General features: G+C 35.6%; 1 protein-coding gene across 1 annotated transcript; it reads left to right on the top strand.

The window, feature by feature from the left end:
- The first annotated feature begins 16804 nt into the window (after window positions 1-16804).
- Window positions 16805-20211, top strand: LOC133819236 (uncharacterized). The gene is made up of 3 exons (XM_062252432.1): window positions 16805-17020; window positions 18448-18891; window positions 19215-20211. Exons 1-3 carry the CDS (start codon window positions 16933-16935, stop codon window positions 19796-19798), a joined length of 1116 nt encoding a protein of 371 aa, XP_062108416.1. The 5' UTR covers window positions 16805-16932; the 3' UTR covers window positions 19799-20211.
- The last annotated feature ends 64 nt before the right edge of the window (window positions 20212-20275 follow it).

The following is a 20275-nucleotide window of genomic DNA, read 5'->3' as shown; positions in this document are numbered from 1 at the left end:
GCAACTATATAAATGAAACTTTTTATGGTTGCTTAAGGAGTTTCAATGGTTGCTTAAGAAGTTTCAAATGTTGCTTTATGAGTTGTTAATCAAGTTTCTTTAAGGATTGTGTAAGGAGTTTTAAGGGTTGTTTAATATGTTGTTTTATGAGTTGCTTAGGATATTTAAGGTTGTTTAACATGTTGCTTAATAGGTTGTTATATAAAATTGTTTCAGAATTTTCAAGGGTTGCTTAAAATGTTACTTTATAGATTGCTTATGAAGATTATGGGTTGTTAACGATTGCTTAACATGTTGTTTTATGATGATTATGGATTGCTTAAGGAGTTTCTAAGGTTGCTTCACAGGTTGCTATCTAGGGTTGCTTAAAGAGTTTCAAGGGTTGCTTAAATAGTTGTTTTATGAGATGTTTATCAAGTTGCTTTAAGAATTGCGTAAGGAGCTCAAATAGTTGCTTAACATGTTGTTTCATAGGTTGTGTAACATGCTATTTTATATTATACTTAATAGGTTGTTATGTAGAATTGTCTCAGATTTTTCAAAGGTTGCTTTATAGATTGTTTGTGAGAATTATGAGTTGCTTAGAAGTTTAAAGAGTTGCTTAACATGTTGTTTAATAAAGATTATGGATTGTTTAAGGAGTTTCGAGGGTTGCTTAATAAGTTGTTATCTAGGGTGGTCTAAGGAGTTTCAATAATTGCTTAACAAGTTGTTTATCAAGTTGCTTTAAAGATTGCATAAGGGATTTCAAGAGTTGCTTAACAGGTTAATTTATGGGTTGCTTAATATGATGCTTTATATATTGCTTAATAGATTATCATATATAATTGCTTCAAAAATTTTAAGGGTTGTTTAAGAGGCTACTTTATAGAATGTTTATGAGAATTATGGGTTGCTTAGGAGTTTTAATGATCACAGAACAAGTTAAAAGAAACATATACTATTTCATTAGGTTTATGAGGTAGTTGCAGCTCAGGTTGCATATAATAGGTTGTTGTGGTTGCATAAGAGGTTGTCGATGTTCCATTGTTGAGGTTGCATCTCAGGTTGCTTAGTTTGATCCAAATGACTTCTTTTTTCATCATTGTTTATCAAACTGACAAATCAACCAACATCTAAAAAAGCAACCAAAGCAACGATATAAACAACTTTATTAAACATATGAATTCAATATGACATTTAATGAGATTACTAGGGCTTAGGTTGCATATGAGGTTACTAAGATTAATCGAATTTATGTTTGTGTTAACATTTAATTGTTGCAACCTCATATGCTACCATGTTGCTTTGATCTTATATTGATTTTTTTTATAAAAAAAATCATCTAACTAATTAGAAAATTTTCTTATTCATCATAATTATTGTCATAATAAGTTTTTATTTCAAAATTAATATTGTTATAATAACATTAGTTCTACAAGTATTTTACTCTCATCATATATATAGAACTTTTTATAAAATATGGAATTGATTCAATTATCTCTTGGAAATGAAACACACATAAATTTTTTTATCAATAAATAACAATATATATCTCTTCTATATAAAAAAAAATATGTAGATAACGGAAATTCTTGGTTTTAACGGTTTTTTATTTTTTTTCTCGTTAACTTTAACAGAATATTCTTATATTTAACAGTAGATTGTAAACATGACTTAAACTTAAATAAATAAATAATTAAACAAATTAAAATAAGATATTTTACAATGATAATTGTTTAAAAATAATAAAACCATACATTTTATAACTTAAATAAAATTTAATTAAACTTAATATCATATTAAACATATAATATATAATTTTTTGTTGTCACTGACAAATTGAAAAGCTATAACAAACATAAACTTAAGCAAAAATAAATAAATAAATCAAAATAAGATATTTTATGATAATTTAAATAATTAAATCATATTTATTTAAAAATAATAAAGACATACATATCGTTTTTTTATCTTATAAATTTTTGTGATAGTTTATTTTTTATCAAGTAATTGTAGCTATTTTTCTTCATAAAATTCATCAAAGAACATTGCAAGATATATTAGAAACTAAAAATAGTTGATACATATATACTACTATCTACACTATTACTTTTTCTATTCTTATTTTATTTATATTATTAATTTCTTTTTAAATATTATTATATTTTATATATATATGCCATGTAGCCATGTAAATATATATATATGTCAATGTTGTGTTTAGATGTCATATATGTAGAGATTATTGATATAAATATTTATATATAATATAGAACTATAATTCTTTCTATTATATATATGATATTTAAAACACTGAACTACTTTTTATTAAAATTATAGACAATGTTTACAACTTTAAAACTAAGCAAACGTGCATTGTACGTCACTTCTACCTAATATATATATATAGATGAGTACAATGAAAATGATGATAAGGAATTAATAAAGATATGATGTGACTAAAAGAGAAGCAAACCATGAATGCCAGTAGACAACAACATTTAAATAACAAAGGTGTTGTTTGGTAATACTTAAAAAAATAGTTTTTTATTTAATTAATTAAAAATTTGACAATTAAATATAAAATGTGTTTGGTAACTCTATTTTTATTTATTATTTTTTTAAAATTTTAATTAAAATTTATTAAATTTTGAAAATAGATATTTAAAAAGAAATTAAAGGGTGGCGGACTTCGCCTGGCTTCCCTAGCATACCTATCTCGTCCCTTCCGAGAATCTCCCCCAAATCTTGGACCTCCGAAAATGGTTTGGACTTCCCCCTGTATCTCTGGGGCTCGCCCTTGCGTCTGGGGTGTCGCAGGCTCGTCCTCCGGCTTCGGCCTTTCTCTCCTGACATATCGGCCGAGGTGCCCCATGCGGATGAGCTCCTCAATTTCTTCCTTTAAATGGATGCACTCTGCTGTGGTATGACCGATATCCTTGTGGTACTGGCAGTATCTACTGGGATCCCTTTTGGACCGGTCCTTTCTCATTGGTGGGGGCTTTTTGAAGGGAACTCGATCTTCGTTGGTGAGGTAGATATGCTCCCTGGAATCCTTTAGGTTCGTATAGAAAGTGTAAGTTGTCTCCATATGACCGCTCCCCCGCTTGGTCTTTCTCTGTTGATCATCCCTCGACCCTTCATACGCCCTTTTCTTCTTTGCTCCATTCAACCCTTCATTAGCTGGGGGCTTTACGTTGGACTCCTCCTTTCCTGCCTTTAAGTTCGCATGGCCATCTTCCACACGAATGTACTTCTGCGCCCTCTCGTAGAAGTCATCTAGGTCGGTGACTTCCCTCTTCAGCATATTATCCCACAATTTGCTTCTCGGGCACACTCCGGCTGTAATGGCCATTTTTAACTCCCGGTGGGTCAGGCTCCCCACTTTAGCGGCCTCCATGTTGAACCTGTGAATGTAGCTCTTCAGACTCTCCTTTTATCCTTGTTTCACATTGGCAAGGCTGGTGCCTGGCATCGTGTAGTCCCGCACGGCGTGGTGCTGTTGGAGGAATTCATCAGAAAATTGTTGCGGGTCCTTTCAACGTGACAGCAAAGCAGTGGCATCTGGCTCCGCTACTAATTCCCCTCAGCTTCATCAGATCGTTAAACGCGTCCAGATGGTACTTTGGATCTGTGCTTCCTTCATAGGGGGTCATATTGGGTTCCTTAAAATTGGCAGGGAGCCGGATGGCTTGGATCTCCCTCACGAAGGGTGACTCATGGTCGAACTCTTCCTCAAAAGCTTGACCTCGAGAGGCGGTGACGATCTTGCTTCGCAGGCTCCTCATTTCTGTGTCCAGGTCCTGCCTCCTCTTGCTTAGGGAGTCCCTTAAAGCGGACGGGTTAAGATCCTCCTTTCCTTTGCCCTCTCGAGGTGCCATAGGGGGCGTGGTCCTTTTACCCGCCCTCTTCTTGTTGAGCTCCTCCCGCAAATCTGAGGGTGCTCTCTTTGAGGTGACCTCGTCATCGTTGCGAGGGGCAGCATTGGTCTTCGGCTCTGGCCTCTGGGCCTGCTTCGGTGGTTTAGGATGTTCTCGTTGCTTCGTTCGGGGGGTGTTACTAGTAGAGTGTCGATGTAATGCCCCAAATTTCCTAATAAGGTTTAGGACCTTGATTAGGAGGCCAGGAGGGCCATAATTGATTTATCATGACATTAAATGATCATATGCATGTTAATGTGAATTATATTATTATATGATGATAAATGCATGCATATGGGTGTGTTTATAGTGATAAGGGCATATTTGTGATTGGGTGCATATCGTAATTTGTGAATGAGATTTTATTATTATGGAGATATATTCGAGCTATTCGACATGAGACGGTCATATATAATGGATTAGCGGTTTTGTCATAACGGGGTCAATTTCGGGGTAATAGAAATGTTTATTTGGTGATGGATTGGGAGTATTTGAGATCATGATGGAATTCTGGAAGTTTTGACTATAGTATCCCCGGGGGTGTTTTCGGGACCCCGAGCACTAGGTTTTATTTGAGGTTACTTAAGCTTGAAGTAGCTTGTCAGATAAGAACATACGTTAGGAAACCTCTCGTTCTCTCTCTTGACGGTCCGTTTTACCGTTTGAGCGTTTTTGAAGATATCTTGAGTTCTAGGAATCGGAATCAAGCGAGGGTCGAGGCATAGCGATCCTAGGAAAGAATAGAAGCTTCTTAACCGAAGGATTTGACGGAAAACAACCCAATCAAAGGTACTTGAAGTTTAAGTTTTGAGTTATTCTGAGTTTCTAAGCTTTGAATTGATTTTGTGAATCGTTGAGTTTTCAGTTCGTTTGAACCTTGGGTTTTGAGGTATTGGGAAGCTTGGGAACTTTGTTTTGATGATTGGGGAATGTTTAGGTGTGTTTTTTTGGGGACTTTGAAGTGTTGAAAACACGTTGGAGAATGGTTCTGGGTTGGGCGCCGTGGCCCTAGCTCGAGTTAGCAGGTGGCCTTTCTGTTTCGCTGGGCGCCGCGGCCCTTGTGTGGGGCGCCGCGGCGCTTGCCTCTGGAAATTCTAGGGGCCGCGGCCCAAGGTGCTAGGGCCGTAGCCCTTGCCCTGTTTTCACCCCGTTTGCTCGTTTTGACCCCGGGAACTTAGCTATGGGCCTCGGGAGTGTCCCTACTACTTGGATTAGTTTGGATTGATCTCTTGGAGGCTAGATGTTGGTTTGAAAACCTTTGGTTATCATGTTATTGATGGTGTTCCATATCTGATTATGATTAGGTGACCGCTAAGGGCTTAAAGGTTGACCGTTCTCAAGGGTCGTTCTTATATTGGTTCTAGCTCGGATTTGAGGTAAGAAAACTGCACCCTGTGTATATGAGACATGCATGGCTATTATGATGCATGTTGGTTGATTATTGAGTATGACGTGCGTGGTTATTCTTGGTGCATGTCGGTTGATTATTATGTATGACATGCATGGCTATTATGATGCATGTTGGTTGATTATTGAGTATGACATGCATGGCTATCATTGATGCATGTTGGTTGGTTATTAACGTGACATGCATGGCTGTTATTGGTGCATGTTGGATTGTGGGATATATTGCATATGACGTGTGAGAAACATGTGATTAGGGCATGCTTTGTATACTGGGTGTGATATCGTTCAGAGCTTGAGCCTCTGTGGTTGTGCGTGGTCCTAATTGTACTGGAATCTGTTAGTAAGCATGCTAAATACCTTGTTTATGGACATTGGACATGTGATATATGTTTGGTGGCATGGCTTACCTGTGTATGGCGCTGACTTATTAGTCAGAATCGACAATGGTGTCAGATCCGTCGGTGAAGCTGTGACTTATTAGTTGAGTTCACCACGGGCTGAGCACTGGTCGTGTTTTACCGATCCAAGGGTCAGAAATGGCAGTGCGTTGTGAGCGCCGGGCCGATTAAAGATTGGTTCTAATCGAGGTCGGCATTGAATGACTCATATGGGGTATTAGTGCTGGACCGACCGGAAGGTCAATGAGAACTATAAGCGCTTGCCTGGTCTACGACCAGAGGACTATAGCCAAGGTACATGACCCCGGTGACTGTTTGTCACATGGCTAAAGGACGTTGTCCATAGTTTCGACTCTAGAGTTGTGAGGAAGGTTATGTTGGTGACTAATCACCTTGCACCTGTCCTAATCAAACTTAAGAAAGAATCACTTATCGGTTAAGCCCTGGTGACCCTATCGTCACATGGCTAGAGGGAGCGATGCTCATTATTGTGACTTTTGGCTACTGTCACCTATTCGCTTGGACTGATAGTCCCGCATGGTTATTATGATCACTGTTGATATTATATCATGCTCTATTGTGTTTTCTTGCTGGGCTTTGGCTCACGGGTGCTACGTGGTGCAGGTAAAGGCAAGAGGAAACTGGACCATCCTTGAGTTGGAGAGCTTAGGTGGTAACGTGTACATATGCAGCTGCTCGTCCGCCACGACCGAGGTTTAAAGTGGAACTAGGGATTGAACCCTGTTTTGCCGCTTAGAACGGCCTGTTGTAAATATTTTCTGTAATAGACTCTGAAATTATATTTTCGGGATCCCAATATATATATTAAACGTTCTAGTGAAACGTTACATCCTAACCAAAGTTTTTAATCCCTAAACCGCTAATCATAGTTAGTTCACGATTTTGACCAAATGACTCGATTAGCGAGTTTAGCACTGTTTACAAGGCACACCATAACGGTCCCTGGAGTTTGGGGCGTTACAGTCGAGTCCTCCCATCGTCTACCGGAACGGTGGTCTCTGCCCCCTCTTGACCCTTCTCTTTTCTCTTGGGCAGGGTCACGCTTGACTTACCTTGCAACAAGCCATTCAACACCTCTTGCATATTCTCCAGGGTGGTCTCTAACCTTTGGTTCTTACGGTGCAGCTCACGTATTTCCTCTTCATAGAACCGAGATTTAGAACTCGAGCTCACGGAATGGACCCGGGGATGTTTATCATGTCTGCGCGTCGAGGGGCCCGGGTCCTGCCGGCCGGAGTTCGGTACTTGTGGTGGTTTGGGAGGCGGGAACTCGTTGGCATTCCCGGGTGGTGCGGTGGTTGTCCTTGGAGGATTCTCACCGGGCGGGAAGGCCGGTGATGAGACCTCCCTATCATCCTCGTGAACCTCAGGGTCCCTTGGGGGCTCCATATCCCTGGGTGGGGGAGGATCCTTCATGGAGGCCTTCAGCTGAACTTCGTTAAGATGGACTTCCACCTCTCGCGGCTCCCTGAGTCGCTTTGAACGTCTCGGCATTTCTTCTTGTTGGGAGTAATGGTAGAACAATAGCTTGGTACTTAGCTTCCCACAGACGGCGCCAAACTGTTGACGGTGAGAACTCGTCAACTAAGTTAAGTTAGAAAAATTGCAACGCAGATATTATCAAAAGAAAAGCTTTAAAAATCTAGGTAGGAACTCCAAGAATAATTGCAGAAGAAGAATGGTGAAATCAGTTGACTTACCTTGCAATAATCATCATGTATTGATTATGGTGCACTGCTACAGTAATTTTTCCAACCCCCTTCCATGTGGAATTGGGGTTTCTTTTATAGTGGGCTCTAATGGCCCTGGATACATGATGGTCCTGGGGACCAAGTAGTACACAGGTACACTGTCAGGAGAGTGGTTTCAGGGGTAGTGGTGTTGATATTAGTACATGGCCAGGGACCATGAGGATGTCTCCACTACTTGACTGTACAAATGTCAGAGGAGTAGTGCAGGTGGTAGTGGTGTCGACTCTGACATCTGGCTGGGAGCATGCAGGCCATGTCCTCTCTCCTAATGCTCCAACTACTTGTCCAGCATGAGTGCTAGGATCAAGCGTACGGGGTCTTAAAGGCCGTACCTCGTACAAGATTGTACCAGCATGATCCTTTTGAATCATTCTTGGGTCTTTCCCTCTAAATGTTGAAGTCTTGGTAGACCTTCAGAGGAGACATCCACTTGAGGTGTCAGGTGCGAGGAGGAGCCCTTGGGTTGTTTGTGTGCAGCGCCCGTAGGCGTGTGCGTGATGCCGCCTCGCGAGGCCACCTGGTGCTGGGCCTCATGCGCGCGGCCGAGGCGTGGACGAAACGCCGCCTCGCGAGGCCGCCTGGTACGGGGCCTCATGCGCGCGGCCGAGGCATGGGTGAGGCATCATCTCGCGAGGCCCCTCACTAGCGAAACCATTAGGTGCTACGAGGTGTTCCACTAGCGAGGCCATCATGTGCAGCGAGGCGCTCCACTAGCGAGGCCATCAGGTGTAGCGAGGCGCTCCACTAGCGACCAGGTGTAGCGAGGCGCTCCACTAGCGACCAGGTGCGGCGAGGCGCTTCACCAGCGAGGCGCGAGGCCCCTCACTTGTGAGGCCGTCAGGTGCACGCAAGGTGTGGCCTCGCTAAGTGTGTGGCAGGTGCAAGACAACGGTGGTCCGGGGGCGTCGCGGCTCAATCACATAATTAGGCGCTTATGGGACCTTGGCACTTGTTTTGGGTCTTCTCCAAGCATGAAATGTTGAGCATCCACAACTAGTACTTTTTCTATTCTTATTTTATTTCTATTATTAATTTCTTTTTAAATTATTGTATTTTATATATATGCCATGTAGTCATGTAAATATATATATGTCAATGTTGTGTTTAGATGTCATATATGTAGAGATTATTGATATAAATATTTATATATAATATAGAACTGTAATGTCCTGAATTCTCCGATGATGTTTAATGGCGGGATTAGTAGGCCGGGAGGGCCATACTTGTTTAATTACTCCATTATATGATATTATGCATGTATATGTGAATTATATTATAATATGATGTTAAATGCATGCATGTGGATCCACGTTTTAATTACAGGGGTGTGATGGTAGTTTAGCCCGTTGAGGGTATAATTGTATGATTGTATGCATGTCAATGATATGTGCTGAGACCACATTATAATGTGGGTTGGTTCGAGCTATTCGGCATGAGACAATCTTGGATTATTGATTAGCGGTTTAGTCACAACAGGTTTAAGACCGGGGCCTGGGTTGAGTCTCGGGGTGATTTTAATGATTAGAGCGTTACCGGGTATTAAAGGGTAACGGGATGTGAATCATTGGTGTTTGAGATTATTGAGAATAGCGGGAATTGGAGAGCGTTAATTATGATTAACGAGATAGGAGGAAAGTACCAAATATGCCCTTGGGAGCCTTTAGAAACTATTATTTGACCTAGGGGTAAAATGGACATTTCACCCCTAGGATAGATATATCCTTTGATAGCTGAAAGAAGGAAGTAAAAATAGAGCATGTTTAAGAATTCTCCCGTACCTTCTTCTCTTCACCTTTCTTTGTGATTTTTGAACCAATCTTGAGGATTCTAGCTTGGGAAGCAAGCCCTGGGAGTTTGGGAGTGTGTTCCACCATTGAGGAGCATCATAAGCTGAGCTTTGGGTAAGTTTCTAACCATGGAATTCTCTGGTTTGCCCTGTTTTGGCTTTTTTTTGCAGCTGAGATTTCTCAGGTGAATTCTTGGTTTTGTTGGGAGTTTTGGCTAGGGTTCCTATGCTTGTGATGTTTGGGATGTGTTAGGATGGTTTTTGGGTTCATTTGGCATTAAGAATGGGATTTGGAAGCTTGGGAATCAGGTTGGAATCAAAGGAAATGAAGAAGGTCGGTTTAGGGGAGTTTGGGTCTGGAGGTAGCGCTATAGCGCCCACCCTAGGGCGCTACAGCGCTCCTCAGGAGGCTTTTTGGCATGTTGGTGGTTCTGAGTATAGCGCTGGGGCGCTAGGGGTTGAGCGCTGTAGCGCTACCCTGCTCCTTCCAAGTCTCGTTTTGAGTGTTTTTAAGGGTTTTTGACTTGGGGTTTCAATCCTTAAGGCCCGGGATCAAATCTACTCACCGTGTGGGCATGTTTCGAGGTCCCGAGAGTGGTGCTTAGGTTAAGACCCTATCTATGTTGATTCTCATTAATGGAGGTTATAATTGGTTGTGATTAGGTAACCGCTAAGGAACTAAAGATCGATCGTTCTCAGGGGTCGTCCTTACTGTACTTCTCGCTCGAACCTGAGGTAAGAAAACTGTACCCTGTGTATATGTGACATGCGAGTTTGGTATTGAGGCATGTTGATTGATAAATGTGGACATGGATTGCATATTAAATACTAGTGAATGTTAATTACCTGTATATGGCACTGACTAGTCAGGGACACTGACCTAAGAGTCAGGAATGACATAGCGTCAAGAACATCGAGCCAAATGAAGATTAGATCTAATCGATATCAGTGTTGAATGGCTCTAAGGCATTAACACCGGACCGACTCTAAGGTCGATGAGTTTAAAAGCGCTTGGCTAGTCTAAGACTAGGTATTCAGAGCCAGGGCATGAGACCCCGGTGACTGCTTGTCACATGGCTAGGGAACGCTGTTCCAGGGTTATGACTCTAAGGTCATGAGGAGGGTTATGTTGGTGATCATTCACCATACACCTATCCTGTTCAAACTTATGAAAGATTCACTTACTAGTTAAGCCCTGGTGATCTTATCATCACATGGCTAAAGGGTGCTGTACCCACATTTGCGACTGTCACCTATTTGTTTGGACTGTTGGTCCTGAATGACTATTACGGTCATTGTTGATATTATATCATGTTTTATTATGTTTTTCTTGCTGGGCCTTGGCTCATGGGTGCTATGTGGTGTAGGTAAAGGAAAAGAAAAGCTCACCCAACTGTGAGTGGAGAGCTTAGGAGGTGATGTGTACATATGCGGCCGCTTGACCACCACGGCCAAGGCGTTCTCAGAGGAACTAGGAGGTTTACCTTATTTTTGCCGCTTAGGTCAGGGGAGTTGTAAATTTGAAACAGTAATGACTATTTGTACTGGGAACAACTTGTAAATGTTTTGATTAGCTCTGCAGAGCAGTTTGTAATGAAAAATACCATTTCCTTTTTATTAGTTTTCCACCTTAACTTGTTAATTGTACTTAGAGCACATTTTTAACCAAAGGACTCGGGTAGCGGGTCAAATTTCCGGTTCACCGTAACTGTTCTGGGGTAACTAGGGCGTTACAAGAACTATAATTCATTCTATTATATATATGATATTGAAAACACTGAACTAATTTTTATTAAAATTATAAACAATGTTTACAACTTTAAAACTAAGCAAACGTGCATTGTACGTTACTTCTACCTAATATATATATATATATATTTATATGAGTACAATGAAAATGATGATAAGGAATTAATGAAGATATGATATGAGAAGCAAACCATGAATGCCAGTAGACAACAACATTTAAATAACAAATGTGTTGTTTGGTAACACTTAAAAAAATAGTTTTTTATTTAATTAATTAAAAATTTGACAATTAAATATAAAATGTGTTTGGTAATTCTATTTTTATTTATTATTTTTTAAAAATTTTAATTAAAATTTATTAAATTTTGAAAATAGAATTTTTTTACTTTCAAAATTTTTTTAAACCGTTTTCAACTTTCCATTTTTTTTCTTCTCCTATTTAAATCAACACCCGAAACAAAAAATAAAAATAAAAATTATCAAACACATTTATTATTTTTTGTTTTTAAAAACAAAAAATAAAAATAGTTACCAAATATATTTTTATTTTTTTAAAATAGAGAAACAAAAATAAAATAATATTTCCATTTTTGTGTTTAAAAAATTCAAAAACAAAAATTTTACCAAACATAACCAAAAATGTATTAGTTTTAAGTGAGACCGTACTTTTGAAAATTTTATATTTGTTATAATTGAAAAAATGGAATATAAATATAAAAGAGTAAAACTTGTACCGTAAAATTAAAATTTTATAGCAAAAAGTTAGTATACCCTGGAATTTCTCTTTTATCAACTACGATTTAATAGCTCAAATAACACAATTGAAATAATTTCGGACACTATAAGAGATTTTTAACATAAAATTATGATGAGTTACAGTACAAAAACTTCTTTGAGAAGTCGAGACCTGTCCTACCAAATTTAACTCTAGAATAAAAATAACTTTATATTATTGTAAAAAAAAAAACTAATCTGTTTTTTGTAATATTTAAAAAAAAAAAAAGAAGGCAGAAATCCTTTTACTTAAAATGTATTTATATATTTATTTTTCATAAAATAATTTAACAAAACTTAAAATTTAAAATAAATTCAACCAAAATAAAAGAAATAAAAAATTATATTTATCATATTTTATACATTAATATATTTATAATATGTTATAGACAATATATAAAATTGATTAATAAAGCTAAAACAAATTATATGGAATCCAAAACTAAAATAAATATAATTTTATTTGATTTATTTATTTTAGATTCTATATTTTATTGATCAAATATATAAATTATATATATATATAAAAGATATTAGTGTATTTTAAGTGAAAGTATTTTTATCTTTGCAAAAAAACAAATTGACTAAAAACATGTCGAGGAGGTCATTTTTTACTATTTAAATAATATAGAATTTTTTTAGGTTTTTTTAAAATAAAAATTAACTTTAGGGTTAAAATTTAGTAGTAAACTTAATTAGAGAAAGTCAAAATGGTAATTTCTCTTTGTATGGATTGAAGATAATATTATATATATTTATCTACTCTTTTAAAATAAATAATTTTTTTTTTTGAAAAAGTAATCTATGTAATGTTGACATGTTATCCTTATGAGTAATTTGGTGGAGCAAAATTTTATAAAAGGTTAAAATGGAACCAAGTCTAATACTGGCTAAAATTATTCAAGGAGCAAATACAAATCTCACATAAGGTTAAAATTAGGAGTGTTTATTGATATTTGGGCAGGTTTTATGGATTTTTGACAAAACTAAACTTATAAATGGGTTGGTATTTTTTAACCCGTGACCTACCCTATTAAAAAAAATTGAAGTTCAATTCGACCATTGGTTTGAGTGGCCCAAACCGTCGAAACTTTTTTTTTCAAATTTTTTTCTAAAAAAAATAATATTTCACTAATTTCTTTTATTATTTTCATTATTTTTGTTTGTATTTGTAACTAAAATAATTGTTACTTTAAAATATATGGTTTTTTTTATAAAAAAAATAATTTGAATTTAGTTTTATACATATAATTAATAATTAAAAAAATATAAAATTAAAAAAAAGTGACAAGTCATTAATTGGACAGGTCAAGTTACATTGGTGCGGGTAGTCAAAAATTTCAACCCGTCCAATATAATAATTGAGCGGTTTGAAATGAATGTCGGGTTTTTCGGATTACATTTTTTGTCGATTTTTTTGAGTTAGTTTGGACATGTTATTCGGACGGGGCGGGTTGTAAAATTTTTTGTACAACCCTAGTTAAAATGTGCATTTTTGCTCAATAAAGTCCAAGCAACACAAAATGAGTTTGCAGTAATTTTAGGAGAGCATGTATATAGTAGTAATAGTAGTACTGTACATAGAAAATTTACATCTTTCATTTTTCTTAAAGTACATTATGAAAGAAAGTCACTCACGTTATTATATGAGCCAGGAAAATAGGGAGCCAAAACATTATTCCTTCTTTTATAAAGTGTAATAATATTATTGTATTACAACCTTTTGTCAATACTCACCAACCGCTATAAAACAAGTATAATGAATGAGTACAATAAATATTAACCTTTAATTTTGCGCGTGGAAAAAATAAAAGCTAATAATCATCAATTATTTTCATCAAATTTCATTGCCAATTTGCAATGCTTAATTATCTTTGTAAGTCTCTCTCTCTCTCTCTCTCTATCTCTCTCTAGCCACAAATAAAATAAAATAAAATAAAAAAGTCTCTCTAGCCAATTCAATGCTTACATATAACAACAACTCAGCTAATCAATCAGATTTGATAAAAACAAATGTCCGAAGCGTTATTGTTGTTACCATGCTCGTAATTAAACCCTAACCAAACTAAGAAGCAAACACTTTGGTTAATTGAGAAATTAATAAAATAAATAAATAAATTGGAGTGAGTATAATGCAAGATAAAAGATTAGGAGTACTTAATTGTAGTACTCTTTGATAACTTTTGTTTTCTAAATTCCAATTGTTCATATTTTTTATAAACAAAAAAGGATTAACGATGTTCTCGTGTCCCACTTTATCATTAAGGAATCCACATGTATTACTGATAGAATAAAATGAGAACTTGACCTGTAATTTCTCGATTGTTATCTAAAGAATCCACTAGTACCAGGGGACTATTAATCTCAAAAAGAAATGTTTACGTGAGAGATAATAATGAAATTTAATTTTTAGATGAAGACCTAAAAAATTATAATAATAAAACTATCTCTTACTGGTTTCAATTGTTTATATTAAAGGAAGAGTATGCATAAGCATATGGATAAACAAATTTATTAATGTAATTTAGCTTATTCGAATGGGCTTATTTGTTTGATTTGAATTGGTGGGCCGAATTGTGTACAAAGATTAAAGTTCTAGTAGGTTGTAGGCGAACTCCATTGACCTACCAATAATGAAGAAAGAAGGAAAAAAAAGGAAAATTTGAATTGTGATTATTATTATTATGTATAGTCGTTTTTTTGAAGATTAATACAAAAATGATTTGTTTTCAACACATTAGAAACAAAATCTATCTTGTACAATTAATAACATGACTTTTCTTTGTATATGTTACGTACGTGATTAGCTAAAAGAAAATAATAAGAACATTCTCCATAATTTAGATTGATTAAATCAGATAATCAACTTTTTGTTATTATAATTTTCAAAATTCTCCCTTCCAATTATGAACGTTTACCCATGAACGTGCTAAGTTTTTTTTTTTATCAAAGAAAATATCAAAAAATGTTGAAAATCTAAGCTTGAAATTTATTATTATTATTATATCTCATTTTTTTCATGTTCATCAGCCACGTATTGGATTTTATTTTCTTCTTCATGAAATCTTATTGAAAATCTAGCTAGCTTCCATTTTTGGCTTGACCTGGTCCCCTTCGTTATCTATATAGATATATTTATATCCTTTTCTTTCATTTCTCATAATACAAAATAAATGAACAGTCTATTTAGTCTTTGTTTAATAATCAAAACACAACCATCATTCTTTTCATATGTTTCTAGAATTTGCTAATAGTTTTTTTATTTTTTTCAAGTGCTTTTGAGCAACCTATTTGTATGTTACCAAAAGATATATTAAAACTTGTCATAAAGTAAAATTTAATGATTAACTAAAAAATGAAGGGCAAATTAATTAAAGATAGTTAATTATTTTAACTATGAACGAATTAATAAGAGAAATTGTCATAGTAACTAATTCAATCTCTAAATTTTATAAATACATTTTACTAAGATATTTAGTCACTTGATTGATTGATCTGGTTAGATATTTTGTTTATTAATATATAAATATCTTTACAAAAATATCCCGAAAATGTGTTTTGGCATATAGTAATATATAGGGAAGGGAAGGGAAGGGAATAATATCAACTTAATCACTAACAAAAATTATTTCTCTACCCTAAAAAAAAATATAATTTCTCATTCACATATACTTGTCATATTAATTATTAAAGATAAACACAAATCTTAAAATTAAAAAAAATTATTAAAAATGTTTCCGTGAGGTAAAGGATAACGAAGATTATCCGGCGCTTAAATTGTCAAAAATAGCGAAATTTAAATAACTAACCCTTCGAATAATGGTCAAATTCTCTTCAATCCATCCCAAACATATAAATTCGACCATGCATGCATGCATTATTCTTCTTTGAGTTATCTCAACTTCATTAACTTATTATTATCATCTTTAAGTTTTTCTCTCTTTTTTTTTAAATATTATTATTATTTCCATATATATTAACGTGTGGAAGATAACAGAAGAAGAAAAAAAAGACGTACAAAAAATGTACGACAAAATTTGACAACATATTAATCACAATACAATTACAACTAGTCAGCAGTCTTATTATTTAGAAAATTCAAAGTTCTATTCTTGCAAGTACTTTTTATTTTTAAAATATGCCCCATAATCTATAAATTGCAAATTTATTCATCTAGATTAATTTATGACAAAAATACAACTTACATCTCAAAAACACTCTCTTTCTATTTCTCTCTGTCCTCCGACCAAAAGCTTCGTAGATCGGCCAACTCTGGCCAAATCGACAATTGCATGAAGTTTTTGGCTGAAGAAGAGAGAGTTCTTGTGAGAGGCATATACAAACAACTTATGTTTGTTAGAGGGAAAAAAAAGATAATAATAAAAATTTTGGAAAGAAAAATGAAAAGAAATAAAAATAAATAAATGTATATTTGGTTTGAGATAAAAGAGTGGAAAAAAAATGAGGTGGGTTCAACTAAGTGGAAATTTTTTTATTTTAGAAAAAGAAAAAGACTATTCAATTTCTAATGTATTCTTATTTTTTAAATTTTATATGAACAATTTAAAAAGTATAAAAGTAATTATAAATAATATAATTTTCTTTCATTTCTCTATCAAACAATTAGAGTATAAACCATCCTTTTTGTCCATCTTAAAAAAAAAAATTCCTACTAATTTTTTCTTTTCTCCCTAATTTTTTTCCATTCTACCAAACATAGCATAGAAACAAAGAGTGTGTTTTTAAATGTGAGTGGTGTCCCAAATCAGTTTTGATGCATAGGTTTCTAATTTTTAGATTACTAGGTATATCTTGCAAATAAATAGTTGTTTGAAGAATTTGTGGTTAACTTATCATTTTCTTTGTATTTAAGATAATCAACGTAAAAGTCAAACCAGAAAACAGACAGCGTATTTTGACCGACGTGGCCTTTCAAAAAACGTCGTCGTTTCGGCTTGATTAGCTAACCTGTCTTCTTCACACTTTCATGCTATTTAAGCTTCGACAACACAGCTTCTGTTTAAAGCAAACCCAAAAGAAGAACAAAACAATAGCAAACAATAGTTCGTCTCTTACCCCAAAAATCCTAACTTTGAAAGAAAAAATCTTTACTTTTTCTGTTCTGAGATCTCATTCTTTCATCAATGGGGTCTTTCACTCGTTCTCTTCTCCTCCCACTTTTCATTTCTTCTATTCTCTTGCTGAGCCACTCGGTTAAGTGCGACGACCATGGTAAGTTCATTTTTCTTTTAATGGGTTTATCGAGAACGGAATTTGCATTTGATTTTTTATTGTTGTGTATCGTGCTTGTTTAAAATTGCTTTCATTTTGATGTGAATGAATATAGTATGGTGCTTGAACTATCACATTTTGGGTCAAGAAATATATATATATAAATACATTTATGTTTGTGTGTATGGGTTTCTTTACTGTAAGTTTGATGTTATAGCTGGAATCATATTGGGATTAGATCTAATAAGTAGGAAATATTGATCTGGGTTTGGCTTATTTGATATGGGGAAGAAACAGAGATATTATCTTTAGATATGTATAGTACTAGCATAGATCTGTTTATTTGCAAATGCAAGCAATAAGGTTTTACTTTGCTTAAATCAAGTTCATTTTGAAATTTACAAATTAATTTTAGAAGAATTTGTTGCTTGAAAAGTAGACTAAATGAGCATTTTTTTAACTGTAGTTAGGCTATGTTCACTTTCTTAGTTTTTGGGCTCTAACTAGATCTGTATTTGGTGTTATGTCAATTTTTCTAACTTAGTTTTCCAAATGATGATGGTTTGTGATATTTTTGTAATTCCTGGTGAAATTTAGAACTTTGCCGCCTCAAAATTGGATTTGGATTAAGTGGAAAGAGTAGAATATTAATTATGTGATAATAGGGACTGTGGGGTCATTCTCATGTTGAACCATTGTTATCCTATGATGTCCATGTATTTATTCCCTTCTTAACAATAAAACATACAAAGATGAACCATCTCTTAACTAAACAAGTTAATCTTTATAAATTTCTCGTCTTGACCTGCCTGGTAATACTCTAGCTTTTCCTACCTCTTGATTTGCTATCCTAGTTAATCTTTATAAAGTTTTAAGATTGGAAGACCGAGTACCAGATGAAAGCTAGTTTCCTCAGCTAGTATGGAAAACATGTTCATGGTATATCTATTTTGGGTGGGGTTGGGGTGGAGATTGTAAAAGGGATTGTCCATTTTTCTGGTTAGGGAACCTGGAATTTGGGGAAAAAAAAGAAAGTAAAGGTCCATTGGTCTAACATAACTGTGAAATATTTTGAAGTTTATAGAAATTCCCATTGAAATCAAAATTATTTAATTATAACGGTTAGGTCTACTGCATGGTTCAACTATTTACCGTTGCCAAGGCTTTCTTTCTAAGTTGCTTTGGTGTACATGTTTCATTGATTTGTGTATAGAAAAATATATATTAGTAGATCTAACAAAGCATTAAATATTTTTGTTGCACAAAGGAAGTTGTTTCAGATCAAATTCATTTTCTGCAGATGGTACCACAAGGATAAGTGTATTTTATCCTAAAGTTTACTGACAGAATTCGAATAAGGTTATAAGCTTTCTAGATTATCTTTGAAGTTTTCATTTTGACACTGAGATATCTCCACTGTTTTCCAGGAGACAAGGAAGATCATCTTCTTCAAAGCATCAATGAATATCGTGCTTCCTTAAACTTGACAGCTTTAGTGAAGAATGACAATGCAGAGTGTCTTGCCGATGAACTTTCTGAACAGTTCCAGAATCGACCCTGCACAAACTCAACAGGTGCCAACACCGTGCCAGGAACCGAACCCCAGTTCGCTAACTATCCAAATATCTTGAACAAATGCCGCTTGAACGTCTCCAACACAAGGGATGGGGCTGTACTGCCTGCCTGTGTTCCAAACTTGGATTCGAGTCTCGTCCTCACCAACTTCACACGTTCCCAGTACTCGGATTATCTTAACGACACCAAGTTTACTGGCATTGGAATCGGTTCTGAAGACAACTGGATCATTGTTGTTCTGACGACAAACACAGCTGAGGGAAGCTTCGCACCTGCCCAGACTTCACTCGATACAGGCAATTCAGTCAACATAGCCAACTTTGTTCCCAAGATTTATCACTTTGTGTTTTTGTTTATTGCTTCCATCTTACTGTTATAAACTGAGAGCACATCCATACACCCTTTGATTTGTTTGCGTAAACACCATTTTCCTTTTTTTTCTCTGGATAAAGGCGAACAAAACACCATGATTGAATAATCTATTTTTATTGCACGCTGTTATTAAATTGATTCCTGTATGAACATATATTATATGTGTTTGAATTTGATTTCTCTTATATATATCAAAATGTGTTAGCAATATAGTCAAATGGAGTACACCTCCACTGTTTTCGTGCAGATAACGATGAGGAAGATCTTATTCTTAGAGGCATTAACACTCACCGGGCTTCACTAAACTTAACACAGCTGGTAGAGAATGACAGAGCTGAGTGCTTTGCTGGGGAATTCGCAGACCGGTTCCAGGATCAACCCTGCACAAACACCACAGGATCCATCCTCGCACCAGTCACTGAGCCTCAGTTCCGCCTCTCTAGTTACCCAATGCTTTTAGCCAAATGCAACTTGATCGTTTCCAACACAACCGACGGCGTTGTATTGCCTGTTTGCGTTCCTAGATCAGTCCCGAGCCTCGCCCTCTCTGACCTCAAGCGTTCCCAATACGGGACTTATCTCAATGACACCACGTTCACCGTGGCTGGAATTGGCTCGGAAGACAACTGGTTTGTTGTTGTTCTAACCTCAAACACTGTGGTAGGAAACCCTGCTGTACCTTCTGGCCAAACACCCGGTGCCACTACTCCCAGCCCACTCAACAGAGGCAGTGCAGTCAACACCATTGATTCAACCAGTTTTGCAGCTCCCAAGATTAGCTTCACTTACTACTCCCTAATCTTCCTCGTTGCTTCCGCTCTATTCCTATAAACACAACCACATATACACATATACAACGTATATAGCTACACCTACACTACGTTACGCATATATAGTTGTGTATAATATATAGAAGTACACACCCCCTTTTTGTTTGCGTTTTTCATCATTTTTAGATAAATTATTAAGAGAATAAAAGGCCATGCCGTTAGACAAGCTCGTTGCAACTTCACCATTGAAGTTGATCATCTTGATGCGACCATGGCGATATCTATATACACAAGGGTCTTGTGATTAGTAATTTTTTGTATTTGTTTTACGTTATGCAATAATGAGTTGAGGGTCGTTTTCCCTTAGATGTTGTTAGTGTATGTAAAATAAAAGAAAGAAATATAGTGTTGTATTGCATGTGCTATAGAAAATTATTTATATTGTGAATAAAAAGCTTTATATTTATTTCTTTATATTTGAGAATAAGAATCATTGTAGTTGTTAACTTTTGATTCTTGTTGGATCCACCATTTGCAC

The sequence above is a fragment of the Humulus lupulus genome, chromosome 2 (genome assembly GCF_963169125.1).
Source record: "Humulus lupulus chromosome 2, drHumLupu1.1, whole genome shotgun sequence".
In the NCBI taxonomy this organism is placed as follows: Eukaryota; Viridiplantae; Streptophyta; class Magnoliopsida; order Rosales; family Cannabaceae; genus Humulus; species Humulus lupulus.
This window is presented reverse-complemented; position numbering and strand designations above follow the sequence as displayed.

Excerpts from the sequence above, each read along its gene's own strand:
- LOC133819236 (XM_062252432.1), top strand. The coding sequence starts at position 16,933 with ATGGGGTCTTTCACTCGTTCTCTTCTCCTCCCACTTTTCATTTCTTCT. Across the intron at positions 17,021-18,447 it reads GGTTAAGTGCGACGACCATG|GAGACAAGGAAGATCATCTT; the intron begins GTAAGTTCATTT and ends ACTGTTTTCCAG. Across the intron at positions 18,892-19,214 it reads CCAGACTTCACTCGATACAG|ATAACGATGAGGAAGATCTT; the intron begins GCAATTCAGTCA and ends GTTTTCGTGCAG.